The sequence below is a fragment of the Eschrichtius robustus genome, chromosome 1 (assembly GCF_028021215.1).
Source record: "Eschrichtius robustus isolate mEscRob2 chromosome 1, mEscRob2.pri, whole genome shotgun sequence".
Lineage (NCBI taxonomy): Eukaryota > Metazoa > Chordata > Mammalia > Artiodactyla > Eschrichtiidae > Eschrichtius > Eschrichtius robustus.
Genome location: NC_090824.1, coordinates 133,806,642 through 133,821,844, shown reverse-complemented (window position 1 = coordinate 133,821,844; position 15,203 = coordinate 133,806,642). Strand labels below are relative to the sequence as shown.

General features: G+C 37.3%; 1 protein-coding gene across 4 annotated transcripts in view; it reads right to left on the bottom strand.

Annotated features, from left to right (window-relative positions):
* The window catches only part of NEO1 (neogenin 1), a 249,018-nt gene that overhangs the window by 44,776 nt on the left and 189,039 nt on the right, over positions 1 to 15,203 (bottom strand). For all 4 annotated transcript variants that reach the window (XM_068555121.1, XM_068555114.1, XM_068555126.1 and 1 more), the window contains 4 exons: positions 13,019 to 13,167; positions 12,504 to 12,642; positions 5,647 to 5,696; positions 4,526 to 4,673 (listed from right to left, as the gene is read on the bottom strand). In XM_068555121.1, the coding sequence (XP_068411222.1) occupies positions 4,526 to 4,673; positions 5,647 to 5,696; positions 12,504 to 12,642; positions 13,019 to 13,167 (486 nt within the window). The remainder of the gene's footprint in view (positions 1 to 4,525; positions 4,674 to 5,646; positions 5,697 to 12,503; positions 12,643 to 13,018; positions 13,168 to 15,203) is intronic.

The following is a 15,203-nucleotide window of genomic DNA, read 5'->3' as shown; positions in this document are numbered from 1 at the left end:
CCCAAAGTTAGCAGAAGGAAAGAAATCATAAAGATCAGAGCAGAAATAAATGAAATAGAAACAAAGAAAACAATAGCAAAGATCAATAAAACTAAAAGTTGGTTCTTTGAGAAGATAAACAAAATTGATAAGCCATTAGCCAGACTCATCAAGAAAAAGAGGGAGAGGACTCAAATCAATAAAATCAGAAATGAAAAAGGAGAAGTTACAACAGACACCGCAGAAATACAAAGCATCCTAAGAGACTACTACAAGCAACTCTATGCCAATAAAATGGACAACCTGGAAGAAATGGACAAATTCTTAGAAAGGTATAACCTTCCAAGACTGAACCAGGAAGAAACAGAAAATATGAACAGACCAATCACAAGTAATGAAATTGAAACTGTGATTAAAAATCTTCCAACAAACAAAAGTCCAGGACCAGATGGCTTCACAGGTGAATTCTATCAAACATTTAGAGAAGAGCTAACACCCATCCTTCTCAAACTCTTCCAAAAAATTCCAGAGGAAGGAACACTCCCAAACTCATTCTATGAGGCCACCATGACCCTGATACCAAAACCAGACAAAGACACTACAAAAAAAGAAAATTACAGACCAATATCACTGATGAATATAGATGCAAAAATCCTCAACAAAATACTAGCAAACAGAATCCAACAACACATTAAAAGGATCATACACCACGATCAAGTGGGATTTATCCCAGGGATGCAAGGATTCTTCAATATACGCAAATCAATCAATGTGATACACAATATTAACAAATTGAAGAATAAAAACCATATGATCATCTCAATAGATGCAGAAAAAGCTTTTGACAAAATTCAACAACCATTTCTGATAAAAACTCTCCAGAAAGTGGGCATAGAGGGAACCTACCTCAACATAATAAAGGCCATATATGACAAACCCACAGCAAACATCATTCTCAATGGTGAAAAACTGAAAGCATTTCCTCTAAGATCAGGAACGAGACAAGGATGTCCACTCTCACCACTATTATTCAACATAGTTCTGGAAGTCCTAGCCACGGCAATCAGAGAAGAAAAAGAAATAAAAGGAATACAAATTGGAAAAGAAGAAGTAAAACTGTCACTGTTTGCGGATGACATGATACTATACATAGAGAATCCTAAAACTGCCACCAGAAAACTGCTAGAGCTAATTAATGAATATGGTAAAGTTGCAGGATACAAAATTAATGCACAGAAATCTCTTGCATTCCTATACACTAATGATGAAAAATCTGAAAGAGAAATTATGGAAACACTCCCATTTACCATTGCAACAAAAAGAAAAGAATACCTAGGAATAAACCTACCTAGGGAGACAAAAGACCTGTATGCAGAAAACTGTAAGACACTGATGAAAGAAATGAAAGATGATACCAACAGATGGAGAGATATACCATGTTCTTGGATTGGAAGAATCAACATTGTGAAAATGAGTATACTACCCAAAGCAATCTACAGATTCAATGCAATCCCTATCAAATTACCAATGGCATTTTTTACGGAGCTAGAACAAATCATCTTAAAATTTGTATGGAGACACAAAAGACCCCGAATAGCCAAAGCAGTCTTGAGGGAAAAAAATGGAGCTGGAGGAATCAGACTCCCTGACTTCAGACTCTACTACAAAGCTACAGTAATCAAGACAATATGGTACTGGCACAAAAACAGAAACATAGATCAATGGAACAAGATAGAAAGCCCAGAGATTAACCCACGCACCTATGGTCAACTAATCTATGACAAAGGAGGCAAAGATATACAATGGAGAAAAGACAGTCTCTTCAATAAGTGGTGCTGGGAAAACTGGACAGCTACATGTAAAAGAATGAAATTAGAATACTCCCTAACACCACACACAAAAATAAACTCAAAATGGATTAGAGACCTAAATATAAGACTGGACACTATAAAACTCTTAGAGGAAAACATAGGAAGAACACTCTTTGACATAAATCACAGCAAGATCTTTTTTGATCCACCTCCTAGAGTAATGGAAATAAAAACACAAATAAACAAGTGGGACCTAATGAAACTTCAAAGCTTTTGCACAGCGAAGGAAACCATAAACAAGATGAAAAGACAACCCTCAGAATGGGAGAAAATATTTGCAAACGAATCAACGGACAAAGGAGTAATCTCCAAAATATATAAACAGCTCATGCAGCTCAATATTAAAGAAACAAACACCCCAATCCAAAAATGGGCAGAAGACCTAAATAGACATTTCTCCAAAGAAGACATACAGATGGCCACGAAGCACATGAAAAGATGCTCAACATCACTGATTATTAGAGAAATGCAAATCAAAACTACAATGAGGTATCACCTCACTCCTGTTAGAATGGGCATCATCAGAAAATCTACAAACAACAAATGCTGGAGAGGGTGTGGAGAAAAGGGAACCCTCTTGCACTGTTGGTGGGAATGTAAATTGATACAGCCACTATGGAGAACAATATGGAGGTTCCTTAAAAAACTAAAAATAGAATTACCGTATGACCCAGCAATCCCACTACTGGGCATATACCCAGAGAAAACCGTAATTCAAAAAGACACATGCACCCGAATGTTCATTGCAGCACTATTTACAATAGCCAGGTCATGGAAGCAACCTAAATGCCCATCAACAGACGAATGGATAAAGAAGAGGTGGTACATATATACAATGGAATATTACTCAGCCATAAAAAGGAACGAAATTGAGTCATTTTTTGAGACGTGGATGGATATAGAGACTGTCATACAGAGTGAAGTATGTCAGAAAGAGAAAAACAAATATCGTATATTAATGCATGTATGTGGAACCTAGAAAAATGGTACAGATGAGCCAGTTTGCAGGGCAGAAGTTGAGACACAGATATAGAGAATGGACATATGGACACCAAGGGGGGAAAACTGCGGTGAGGTGGGGATGGTGGTGTGCTGAATTGGGCGATTGGGATTGACATGTATACACTGATGTTTATAAAATTGATGCCTAATAAGAACCTGCAGTATAAAAAAACAAACAAAACAACTAATACTAAACTTTCATTGGGTTATTTGTATGGAAATATGTTAATATAAATGTTTCAGACATTACATGAAATTTCTAAAAATCTTATATTTGTATTTGTATGGAAATATGTATGGAAGTATGTTAATATAAATGTTTCAGACATTACATGAAATTTCTAAAAATCTTATATGTTCTGGTATAATGTTATAAGTAATAATCCTAGTTATTACTTTAAAATGTATATCTCAGAAATAACTAATTTTCTTGTCAACTGCATTATTATGAACTTTCATCAAATCTTTAACCATGGTCAAAAAAAAAAAAAAGTTCAATAGAGTCTATTAAACGAATGAATCTAAATATGATTTTAAAATGCAAGAATTTTCTTGATAAAGAAAAGGCTATTTTTATGATGAAAGTGGTACTCTGCTTATACATCAAATGTTCCATTGAGAAAACGAATAGTCTCCTCATGGGCAAGGACTGTATCTACTTTTATTTATTAGAAACAAGAAGAGTGCCTGGTATACAATAAATATCTACTATTAAACATTCAAAATAAAAGCCTTATCTTTGGGAAATGTTATTTATCTGTGTCTGGAGTAAAATCTGACTGACTTTTAAGAACATCCGTGACCACTTTTGCTGTAATGCTCCTTTGGTGAGACTTCTCAGCAACACCCCTACAGCCATACTTACCTGCTGCAGCTTAGAGCTGTGGGGTTCATGAGAGGAAACTAGAAGACTGAAAGATACCCTTGAAGACAAACATTCACCTTTTCCTATTTTGAAAGAAGTCAATCTAATCCATGAGGTGAGGAATACAGAGAAAACTTGCTGGTTTACTGGAGTACAGTTTTTCACTGTCACTGGCTCTCCAATTTTCAGAAACCTATACCTATACAGATTATATGGATTAGGGTTCATTTTTATCAGGTGTGCCACTTGCTCTGTGCACACAAAGGGAGAACTATACAAAAGAGCTATCCTTGACAGAATTTTCTAGAACTTTATCATGTCTGTAGAAGCAAGAATGATTACTGAAGGGCTGTGGCTATTCACAAATGTTGTTTCAGGCCACATATACCTGAGCGGTGTCAGCGTTACAGAAGTCATTTTGTAGGCCTCTGCTACCAACTAGACTGAGTGGATTCTTTTCTTATATAGCTTTGTTTTACCTTTCTTTCAGATTACAAAAGAGTTATGTATGTGTGTGTGTGTGTGTGTATGTATATATATATATTCAAAAAAGAAAACATGGAGAACACAGAAAAACACAAGTAAGGCAATGAAACTCAAACACAATTTCACCAGAGATGGACGAACCCATAAGAGTGTTTTCCACTAATTTTTATCAAGTCAGAAGTAGACTAAACTCTTACAAATTGTTTTAAACCATTTTTGCTTTGTGTAAGTCAACGGCCCAGAGCAGTCATTAGACTAGCACAATTCAATGTTTGAGAGAGACACCATCTCCTAGCTTTCGCCTATGTGCAAAGCAGCTTACCTTCAATCAGCTGTGACAGCTGTGTCCCAGTCACCAAGGTCTCAGTGACATCGCTCTTTCGGGAGGCCTTTCGGTAGCGAACCTTGTAGCCAGTGATCTGCCCGTTTTGTGTGGCCGGAGGAGGTGGCTGCCAGTGAATCACAATACTCTGGGAAAGACAAGGTTATAGGGAAAAGACTGAATATATCAAATATTGGTCCTATTTTATGTATTATTACTCTGAATTCAGTGTGTAAGACAAGGAACCATAAAAGCAACAGAGTGTTCAGACAGAGTTTTACTAAGTTATTTAATAATCACTCAAAAATAGTGTTTAATTTTAAAACCATCAAAGATCAAATGGGAAGACTGTATCTGTGGGCAGTATACGCTGGGCACTTGATTTATTTTGCCAGAATGAAGACATTGGGCAAAAGTCTCAGGAAAGTTTTTGAAGGAAAACATAAGGTCAGAGGCATGTGGATTAGGAAGTAAACTACTGTTAGGTGTTTAAGGTTCTCTTCTACTTCCACTGCAGCAACAGCGAAATTAGACAATTTCTGTCTAAAACTTTTCAAAGAGGGGACTGTTAATCAACAGCTGGTTGTTTCTTAAAAGAAAAGGTGTCCCATAGTCCTTGTTGAAAGAACTGACTGTCTCAGTTGTCTATGTGGGCCAGGAGGGGTTCTGGGTGTCTGAGAGGCACACATGGCCTTCAGTGCACAGTGAACTTGACCAGAAGGGACAGCTTCAGCAATGCAACCATATGACAGACGTCTGCCTTTGATTCACACTGGGCTCACCTCACAGTACTAAACAGGCTATGGTATCATAAACAACAACTTACTTCTTTCTACCTGTCACCAAGGTTCCGGATGGTTAACATCTAGGATGTCATGATTTACATAATAATAGCAATGTATTTGCAGAAAGGCTAAAGTAAATTTTGCACAACAGAAAGGCAGTAAAGTTGAACAGAATAAACCAGAGTTGGCTTCTAAGCCCAGCTTTAAACTGGCAAGTGTAATATCTATGTTACTTTATTTCTTTGCTTGATTATGGTTGTTTTGATACAGAATCTCCCTCTCTATTTGCCATTCTGAGGCAAACAGAAAATGAACAACAGCAATATAAAGTTTTACCTTTGAATTTCTTACTTCTAAAGACAGATTCTGAGGAGCAGCACTGGGAACTGCACAGGCGAAAAAAAAAAAAAAAAAAAGAAAAGAAAAAAAAATTCAATCACTCAGGCATCACCCATCATGTGACTGTTCTTGGCTGGACTTTATACAAATGCACATCTGAAACACTGATATACAACCTGAAGGTCTAACCCAGCAGCCAGTGCCCTCATGTTGATAGTATCTGGACAAGGTGTGGGGCCATATTTGATTCATTTAAAATAATGAGACCCGTTCACATATGCACCCATACCCAAGTCAGGCTGTACCTTTGGGAAGTCAGGTACTTACTTCAAGGATATGATAGAGACTGTAAACTTTTCTAGACCCCAAATACATTCTGAATCTTTAACGTATTCTTTTGAATATTCTTGGGAGTTGCATATCTTTATCTTGGGATATATTTTCTGGAAACAAGTCTAATGACTATGGCAAGTGAATCAACTGGGTAATATCACTATGAGTCCAAAATGTGATGTACACAAATCAATGAGCTTGGCTTTCTTGTGGGGTCCTAAACTGGTTTTAAAGGCAATTTCCAAGTAGAGCAAAGAGATGTTTAAGCAATGACAGTCCAGTTAAGAAACCATCTGGCTTCCCAAGGCAACTGTGTAGCAGGGAACACTCATTCAGATGTGAGAAGTTTGGGACCGTTGGTTAAAAAACAGCTGTATAACTTCAGCTTCTCTCATATTAGAACATAAGACAAGGGTATCTCAAAGTTTATGGTCCACACACCCTCCAGTGTCTCCTTTTGTAGTAATTATAGGAAGCAAAGAAAATTTAAGTAAACCTGATTAGTTTCTTCTCCATCACAAAATGCTAACCTTGGCTTTTCTCTCCTAATCCATCCATGAAAATTTCTCCCTCCCATTCTCTGACATTTGGTGACCAGGCGTATAACTAAGTGCCCACTGCACTACAGGCTTCTGGAGGACAGAGACTATTTCTTGTTCACTGTTGAATCCTGTGCTAACCACAAAGTACATCAGGCCTCAACCAAGAGATTCAGGCACAGAGGGTCTGGAGAAGGACTTAGGAACCTGTGTTTGGAAAAAAGTTCATGGATGGTTTTGATCATCTCCCTGTTAAGAACCTCTGACTTAGCTGCAAAGGCACCAACATAATTGTTGTTGCTGTCTTCTTCATCATCATCACCACTGCCACCATTATAACTAAGATCTGCTGCATGCTCCTACATGACAGGTACTTAATCCTTAAAACAATCCTACAAAGGAGTTTCTATTATTATTCCCATTTTATAGATGAGAAAACTATAGATGCAGCTCAGGAGAGTTAACTTGCTCAAGGTATTTGTTTCAGCTGGTGTAGGAACTAAGATTTATCTTACTCCGAAGTGCTGCCCTTAACCACCATGCTGAGACACATTCAGTTCCCGTGACAGGCACTGTAGTCAGCATGCCAAGCCACTTAATGCAGTTAAAAGTGGCTCATGGGTAGATTTAAGAGCCTACCTCAAAAAACAGGGTAATGTAGTTGGCTAACCAAACTACAGTTTGCATTTATTTTTCCCAACTTTTTATCCTGAAAAATTGCAAGCACAGAGAGTGACAAGAAGAATACAATGAACACCATGCATTCTTTTCCTGGATTCACCAACTGTTAATATTCTGCCAAATCTGCTTTATTTCTCTCATTATATTTATACAAACATGTTTATCTACATATTGTTTCTGGATGGCTGAGAGACAGTTACAGTCGTCATGATACGTCACTCCTAAATACTACAGTATGTATCTGCTAAGAACAAAAACATTCTCCAACAAAATGATAATACAATGATCACATTAAAAATCTAATCAACACAAAAATATTACCTAATATACCTAATAACATATCTAATATTTAATACTGACTGATACTACACCAACCTAACATTAAGTAATTGTACCAAGACTGTCCTTTTTAGCTGTTTTAACTCCCAGAATCAGTCAAAGATCACACGTTTTATTTTATTTCATGTGTCTTTACTTTCCTTTAATCTAGATTCTAGAACAACTCCCCTACCTTTTTTGTTTCTATCATGAGACTAGTATTTGCTAAGAACTCAGGACAGTTTATTTAATTATTTGCAGAATGTCCATCAATTTCAATATGTCTCATTATTTCATCATGATCATATTTAAATTAAACATTTTTGGCAGGGATACAACATAGAGGTGAAGTTATATCTTTCTCGATGCAACATATCACATGATGTCAGTCTGCTCCTTTGTTGGTGATGTGATGTCTGACCACCTGCTTAAAGGAGTCAAACTATAGCTTCTAAGGCATGCTTGTTTATATATAAGGGCTAGAGACATATACACACATTTTTAAGAAAAAGACATTTTTGTTAACACTTGGATTTAGCTGAGTTTCAGGACGTAATACATATACTAAGTGCAATAAACTGCTATTTTCTGTTCTACTCTAAAAACAGCTTTTAAAAATGCTGGTCTTGACCAACTCAATCTTGTTGGCAGGCTGTACTTTGAAAACGACTGCTTTAGGGTCATGGGTATAAGCAAATATTCAGTCACAGGTGAGAAATAAACTGTCACAAAATCCTGAGGAATTTAAAAGACCTATTTGTATGCACCCAACATAGGAGCATCTCAAAACATAAGGCAAATGCTAACAACCATAAAAGGGGACATCGACAGTAACACAGTAATAGTAGGGGACTTTAACACCCCACTTTCTCCAATGGACAGATCATTCAAAACGAAAAAAAATAAGGAAACAACCTTTAAATGATCCATTAAACAAGACTGACTTGACACTTATAGGACATTCCATCCAAAAACAACAGAATACATTTTCTTCTCAAGTGCTCATGGAACATTCTCCAGGATAGATCATATCTTGGGTCACAAATCAAGCCTTGGTAAATTTAAGAAAATTGAAATCTTATCAAGTATCTTTTCCAACCACAAAGCTATGAGACTAGATATCAATTACAGGAAAAAAATCTGTAAAAAATACAAACACATGAGGCTAAACAATACACTACTAAATATCCAAGAGATCACTGAAAAAATCAGAAAGGATATCAAAAAATACCTAGAAACAAATGACAATGAAAACACAATGACCCAAAACCTATGGGATGCAGCAAAAGCAGTTCTAAGAGGGAAGTTTATAGCAATACAATCCTACCTTAAGAAACAAGAAACATCTCAAATAAACAACCTAACCTTACACCTAAAGCAATTAGAGAAAGAACAAAAAACCCCCAAAGGTAGCAGAAGGAAAGAGAACATAAGATCAGATCAGAATTAACTGAAATAGAAATGAAGGAAACAATAGCAAAGATCAATAAAACTAAAAGCTGGTTCTTTGAGAAGATAAACAAAATTGATAAACCATTAGCCAGACTCATCAAGAAAAAAAGGGAGAAGACTCAAACCAATAGAATTAGAAATGAAAAAGGAGAAGTAACAACTGACTTTGTATTTCTGACACTGCGGAAATACAAAGGATCATGAGAGATTACTACAAGCAACTATATGCCGATAAAATGGACAACCTGGAAGAGATGGACAAATTCTCAGAAAAGCACAAGCTTCCGAGACTGAACCAGGAAGAAATAGAAAATATAAACAGACCAGTCACAAGCACTGAAATTAAGACTGTGATTAAAAATCTTCCAACAAACAAAAGCCCAGGACCAGATGGCTTCACAGGCGAATTCTATCAAACATTCAGAGAAGAGCTAATACCTGTCCTTCTCAAACTCTTCCAAAATATAGCAGAGGGAGGAACACTCTCAAACTCATTCTATGAGGTCACCATCACCCTGATACCAAAACCAGACAAAGATGTCACAAAGAAAACTACAGGCCAATATCACTGATGAACATGGATGCAAAAATCCTCAACAAAATACTAGCAAACAGAATCCAACAGCACATTAAAAGGATCATACACCATGATCAAGTGGGGTTTATCCCAGGAATGCAAGGATTCTTCAATATATGCAAATCAATCAATGTGATAAACCATATTAACAAATTGAAGGAGAAAAGCCATATGATCATCTCAATAGATGCAGAAAAACCTTTCGACAAAATTCAACACCCATTTATGATAAAAACCCTCCAGAAAGTAGGCATAGAGGGAACTTACCTCAACAAAATAAAGGCCATATATGACAAACCCACAGTCAACGTCGTGCTCAATGGTGAAAAACTGAAACCATTTCCACTAAGATCAGGAACAAGACAAGGCTTGCTAAAAAGACAAGGCTTCTCTTTAGCCACAGCAATCAGAGAAGAAAAAGAAACAGAAGGAATCCAAATTGGAAAAGAAGAAGTAAAGCTGTCACTGTTTGCAGATGACATGATACTATACATAGAGAATCCTAAAGATGCTACCAGAAAACTACTACAGCTAATCAACGAATTTGGTAAAGTAGCAGGATACAAAATTAATGCACAGAAATCTCTTGCATTCCTATACACTAATGATGAAAAATCTGAAAGAGAAGCTAACACTCCCATTTACCACTGCAACAAAAAGAATAAAATACCTAGGAATAAACCTACCTAAGGAGACAAAAGACCTGTATGCAGAAAACTTAAGACACTGATGAAAGAAATTAAAGATGATACAAATAGATGGAGAGATATACCATGTTCTTGGATTGGAAGAATCAACATTAGGAAAATGACTATACTACCCAAAGCAATCTACAGATTCAATGCAATCCCTATCAAACCACCAATGGCATTTTTCACAGAACTAGAACAAACAATTTCACAATTTGCATGGAAACACAGAAGACCCCAAATAGTCAAAGCAATCTTGAGAAAGAAAAACAGAGCTGGAGGAATCAGCCTCCCTGACTTCAGACTATACTACAAAGCTACAGTAATCAAGACAGTATGGTACTGGCACAAAAACAGAAATATACATCAATGGAACAGGATAGAAAGCCCAGAGATAAACCCACTCACATATGGTAACCTTATCTTTGACAAAGGAGGCAAGAATATACAATGGAGAAAGACAGCCTCTTCAATAAGTGGTGCTGGGAAAACTGGACAGCTACATGTAAAAGTATGAAATTAGAACACTCCCTAACACCATACATAAAAATAAACTCAAAATGGATTAAAGACCTAAATGTAAGGCCAGATACTACAAAACTCTTAGAGGAAAACATAGGCAGAACACTCTATGACATAAATCACAGCAAGATCCTTTTTGACTCATCTTCTAGAGAAATGGAAATAAAAACAAAAATAAAGAAATGGGACCTAATGAAACTTAATAGCTGTTGCACAGCAAAGGAAACCATAAACAAGACGAAAAGACAACCCTCAGAATGGGAGAAAATATTTGCAAATGAAGCAACTGACAAAGGATTAAGCTCCAAAATTTACAAGCAGCTCATGCAGCTCAATATCAAAAAAACAAACAACCCAATCCAAAAATGGGCAGAAGACCTAAACAGACATTTCTCCAAAGAAGATATACAGATTGCCAACAAACACATGAAAGAATGCTCAACATCACTAATCATTAGAGAAATGCAAATCAAAACTACAATGAGGTATCACCTCACACCAGTCAGAATGGCCATCATCAAAAAATCTACAAACAATAAATGCTGGAGAGGGTGTAGAGAAAAGGGAATCCTCTTGCACTGTTGGTGGGAATGTAAATTGATACAGCCACTATGGAGAACAGTATGGAGGTTCCTTAAAAAACTAAAAATAGAGCTACCATATGACCCAGCAATCCCACTACTGGGCATATACCCTGAGAAAACCATAATTCAAAAAGAGTCATGTACCACAATGTTCACTGCAGCTCTATTTACAACAGCCAGGACATGTAACCAACCTAAGTGTCCATCAACTGATGACTGGATAAAGAAGATGTGGCACATATATACAATGGAATATTACTCAGCCGTAAAAAGAAACGAAATTGAGTTATTTGTAGTGAGATGGATGGACCTAGAGACTGTCATACAGAGTGAAGTAAGTCAGAAAGAGGAAAACAAATACCGTATGCTAACACATATATATGGAATCTTAAAAAAAAAAAAAAGAAATGGTTCTGAAGAACGTAGGTTTAGGACAGGAATAAAGATGCAGACATAGAGAATGCACTTGAGGACATGGGGAGGGGGAGGGGGAAGGGTAAGCTGGGATGAAGTGAGAGAGTGGCAGGCACATATACACACTACCAAATGTAAAATAGATAGCTAGTGGGAAGCAGCCGCATAGCACAGGGAGATCAGCTCGGTGCTTTGTGCCCACCTAGAGGGGTGGGATAGGGAGGGTGAGAGGGAGACACAAGAGGGAGGAGATATGGGGATATATGTATATGTATAGCTGATTCACTTTGTTATACAGCAGAAACTAACACACCATTGTAAAGCAATTATACTCCAATAAAGATGTTAAAAAAAAAAAAGACCTATTTGGCAGGCAAATATGATTACTAAGTAGAGCAAGCCCAGCCTTCCAACAGCCCTGGGATGGTCTCTGCTATGAACAAGCAATAATATTTATTTATACAAAAGCATCTAGTAAAAATAAAAACACGGAGAAACTATTTAGTACCAGGCACTACATGTTCTATGCTCTCTCACTGGATATTTACAGCAACCCAATGAAGCTGGTATTATAAATTTCATATATAAGGAAACATGCTCAGACATGTGAATTGACTTGACTGAAGTCACACTACTAGAACTGGTATCTGAACCAAAGCTCCTTGACATCAAAGCCCATGATGTTGCTACTATGCCACCAGCGTCCCCAAGCATGGTATTTTGTTCCAGAGGAAGAAAGACTCACCATCTGAAAATGTTCGAACAGCAACATCTTGTGTGGAGACTCCAGGACCATGTTTATTGTAGGCCACCACTCGGAAACTATACTCTGTATATTTTTTCAACCCGTTAATGGTGTGGGAGTGACTTGAAACATCAACATCCTTGAATAAAATAAAACAATTTATATATACACAACTCAAGCCAAAAGAAATGCTGCAAAATAAATAATTAACTATACAAATTCTATATTTGACATAATGCAGATTTTTATCCCTTTTACAGAATATTATTTAACAGTTAAAGCAAATTAATCATAAGCACTGCAGTTTGCTGAGAAATACTCCTTGATGTTTAGGAACCCTTGCTGGCAAAAACTACAGAATAAACCTTTGTACCAAGAAACAGAATCTATCAACTTTTCATTTCTTATACATATTTTTTTCCTCAGATTTCTAGACAAGCAGGTATTGAGTTTTGGAAATATATTTCAACTCTACTATTCCAATCAATGCATTAAAAAATGGCTTCATGTTATACCTGTTCTTTATCAGTTCCTTTTTCCATGTAGTACAGTTTGTAATTCTGAATTTCCCCATTTCCAGACAATGGTGTTTCCCAGGTGACAGTAATGGAAGTAGGTGAAGTTGCATATGCTCGGATATTAGGTGCTGGGCCAGGGAGCTGAACTAGAAAGAAAATTTCAAGACAGTAAGACATAAACAAAATTTACTGCATCCCTCAAGACCATTCTCAGCAATAATGGCACACTATGTTGTTATTTTATTTTATTTTATTTATTTATTTATTTATTTTTGGCTGCGTTGGGTCTTCGTTGCTGCATGTGGGTCTTCTCTAGTTGCAGAGAGCAGGGACTACTCTTCATTGCAGTGTGCGGGCTTCTCACTGAGGTGGCTTCTCTTGTTGAAGAGCGTGGGCTCTAGGCACGTGGGCTTCAGTAGTTGTGGCACGCGGGCTCAGTAGTTGTGGCTCGCAGGCTCTAGAGTGCAGGCTCAGTACTTCTGGCACACGGGCTTAGTTGCTCCGCGGCATGTGGGATCTTCCGGGACCAGGGCTCGAACCTGTGTCCCCTGCACTGGCAGGCGGATTCTTAACCACTGTGCCACCAGGGAAGCCCTGGCTATGTTTTTAAAACAATAAAAACGACGAAAACAAGTGATCTGACTGAAGTGGTTTCAGGATAATATATAATTAAATGATTTCCCTCTTTATGACTGAAAAACCAAAAATTATCTGTGAAGTATCTCAAATTTATTCAAAGAAAAAAGTGAACAGTGCAGAATTCTTCTTGTGGTTTATAAAATCCTAGTTTTGCAGTGGGACTGCAGCACATAAAAGCAAACATCACAAAAAGAGAGCCTTCTTTTGCCAGGCTCTGGGGATACAATGAATGATGGACAGAGTCCCTGCCCACAAAGAACTCCCAGTCTAGAGGGAAGTCAGACATATAAATAGTTACAAAGAAGGTCGTAAGTGCTGATAGATTAGGTAACGTCTGTAATGAAAACTGAAAGAAGAGAGTACACAATTCTGCTTTGGGTGGGGATGGTTAGGAAAGGGAAGGATTGGTGAGGACTTCTGGGGAGCAGGAAGAATGAGTAGTTTTCTCAGACACCAAGGGGGAAATTGATCCAGTCAATTTGGACATAACAGGTGAGGAGACAGTGTCATGTGGTTCAGGTTGAAACAAAGAATGGATATGGGAGAGAGAATGCTGCAAAGGATGACAAGAGCCAGATAAAGGAGAACCTCTAAGGTCCTGCTATGAGTTTGGATTATTTCTTGTAGGTGTTAGGTAATTACTGAAAAATTATGAGCAGGAACATGACATGACCAGATCTGCATTTAAAAAGAACATGTGAACACATGCACGGAAGAAAAACAATAATGGCACAAGACTAGATAAATAATTATGTAAAAAATAGCCACCATTTATTGAATGCTTGCAATCAGTCCAGCATTAAGTGCTTTACATTTATTTAAATTACATCTTATTTAATCTGTGCACTAATCCAAATGAGATGGACACTGTTATCATTCCTACTTATGGATGAGGCTGAGAGGTTAAGAACCATTCCCAAATGATGGAAAAGTTGGTGAGTGGTGGAGCTAGGAGCTGAGCACTTCCTCGTTCTAAAACGTGGACTCAGGAAAACCAGTCAGGGGATTATGACAACACCCTCTGTGGGATGATGTGACTGGAAGATCCCATGATTGGTTGACTGATTGTCTGCCCAGCTCTAAATCCTACAACAGCTCACATCCTTTTTTACTATATTCTTTTTATCTGACTGACAGGTTCCAGTCCCAATTTATACACAAATCCTGGCAAGTGCCTATATCTACACCTTGGTGGATACTCTATATCTGAAAACCATTTCTCTGGTGCCAGTGCTTCTGTAACAGACATCCATTAGATTTAAGGAAAGGGGAAAAAACTAACAAAATGTAAAACAAACTGGCTTGCTTAAATAACAGCATGACAGCTTAAGATTAGTTTTCCTACCAAAGCAGAGAAAGCTGAATATGGTTTTCTGGCAGTTGTTTGCTTTATTTAGGCATGAATCATGTTATTCACTTAAGAGCATATTTTGTGCAGCCTAACAGGTGGGATTTGTCACACTTCTGCTGCTATGGAAAACTTTCCCCTAACTTTTTAAAAGGGAAGGAGAACAGAACAAATTCCCTTGAAATCACTTTCAGT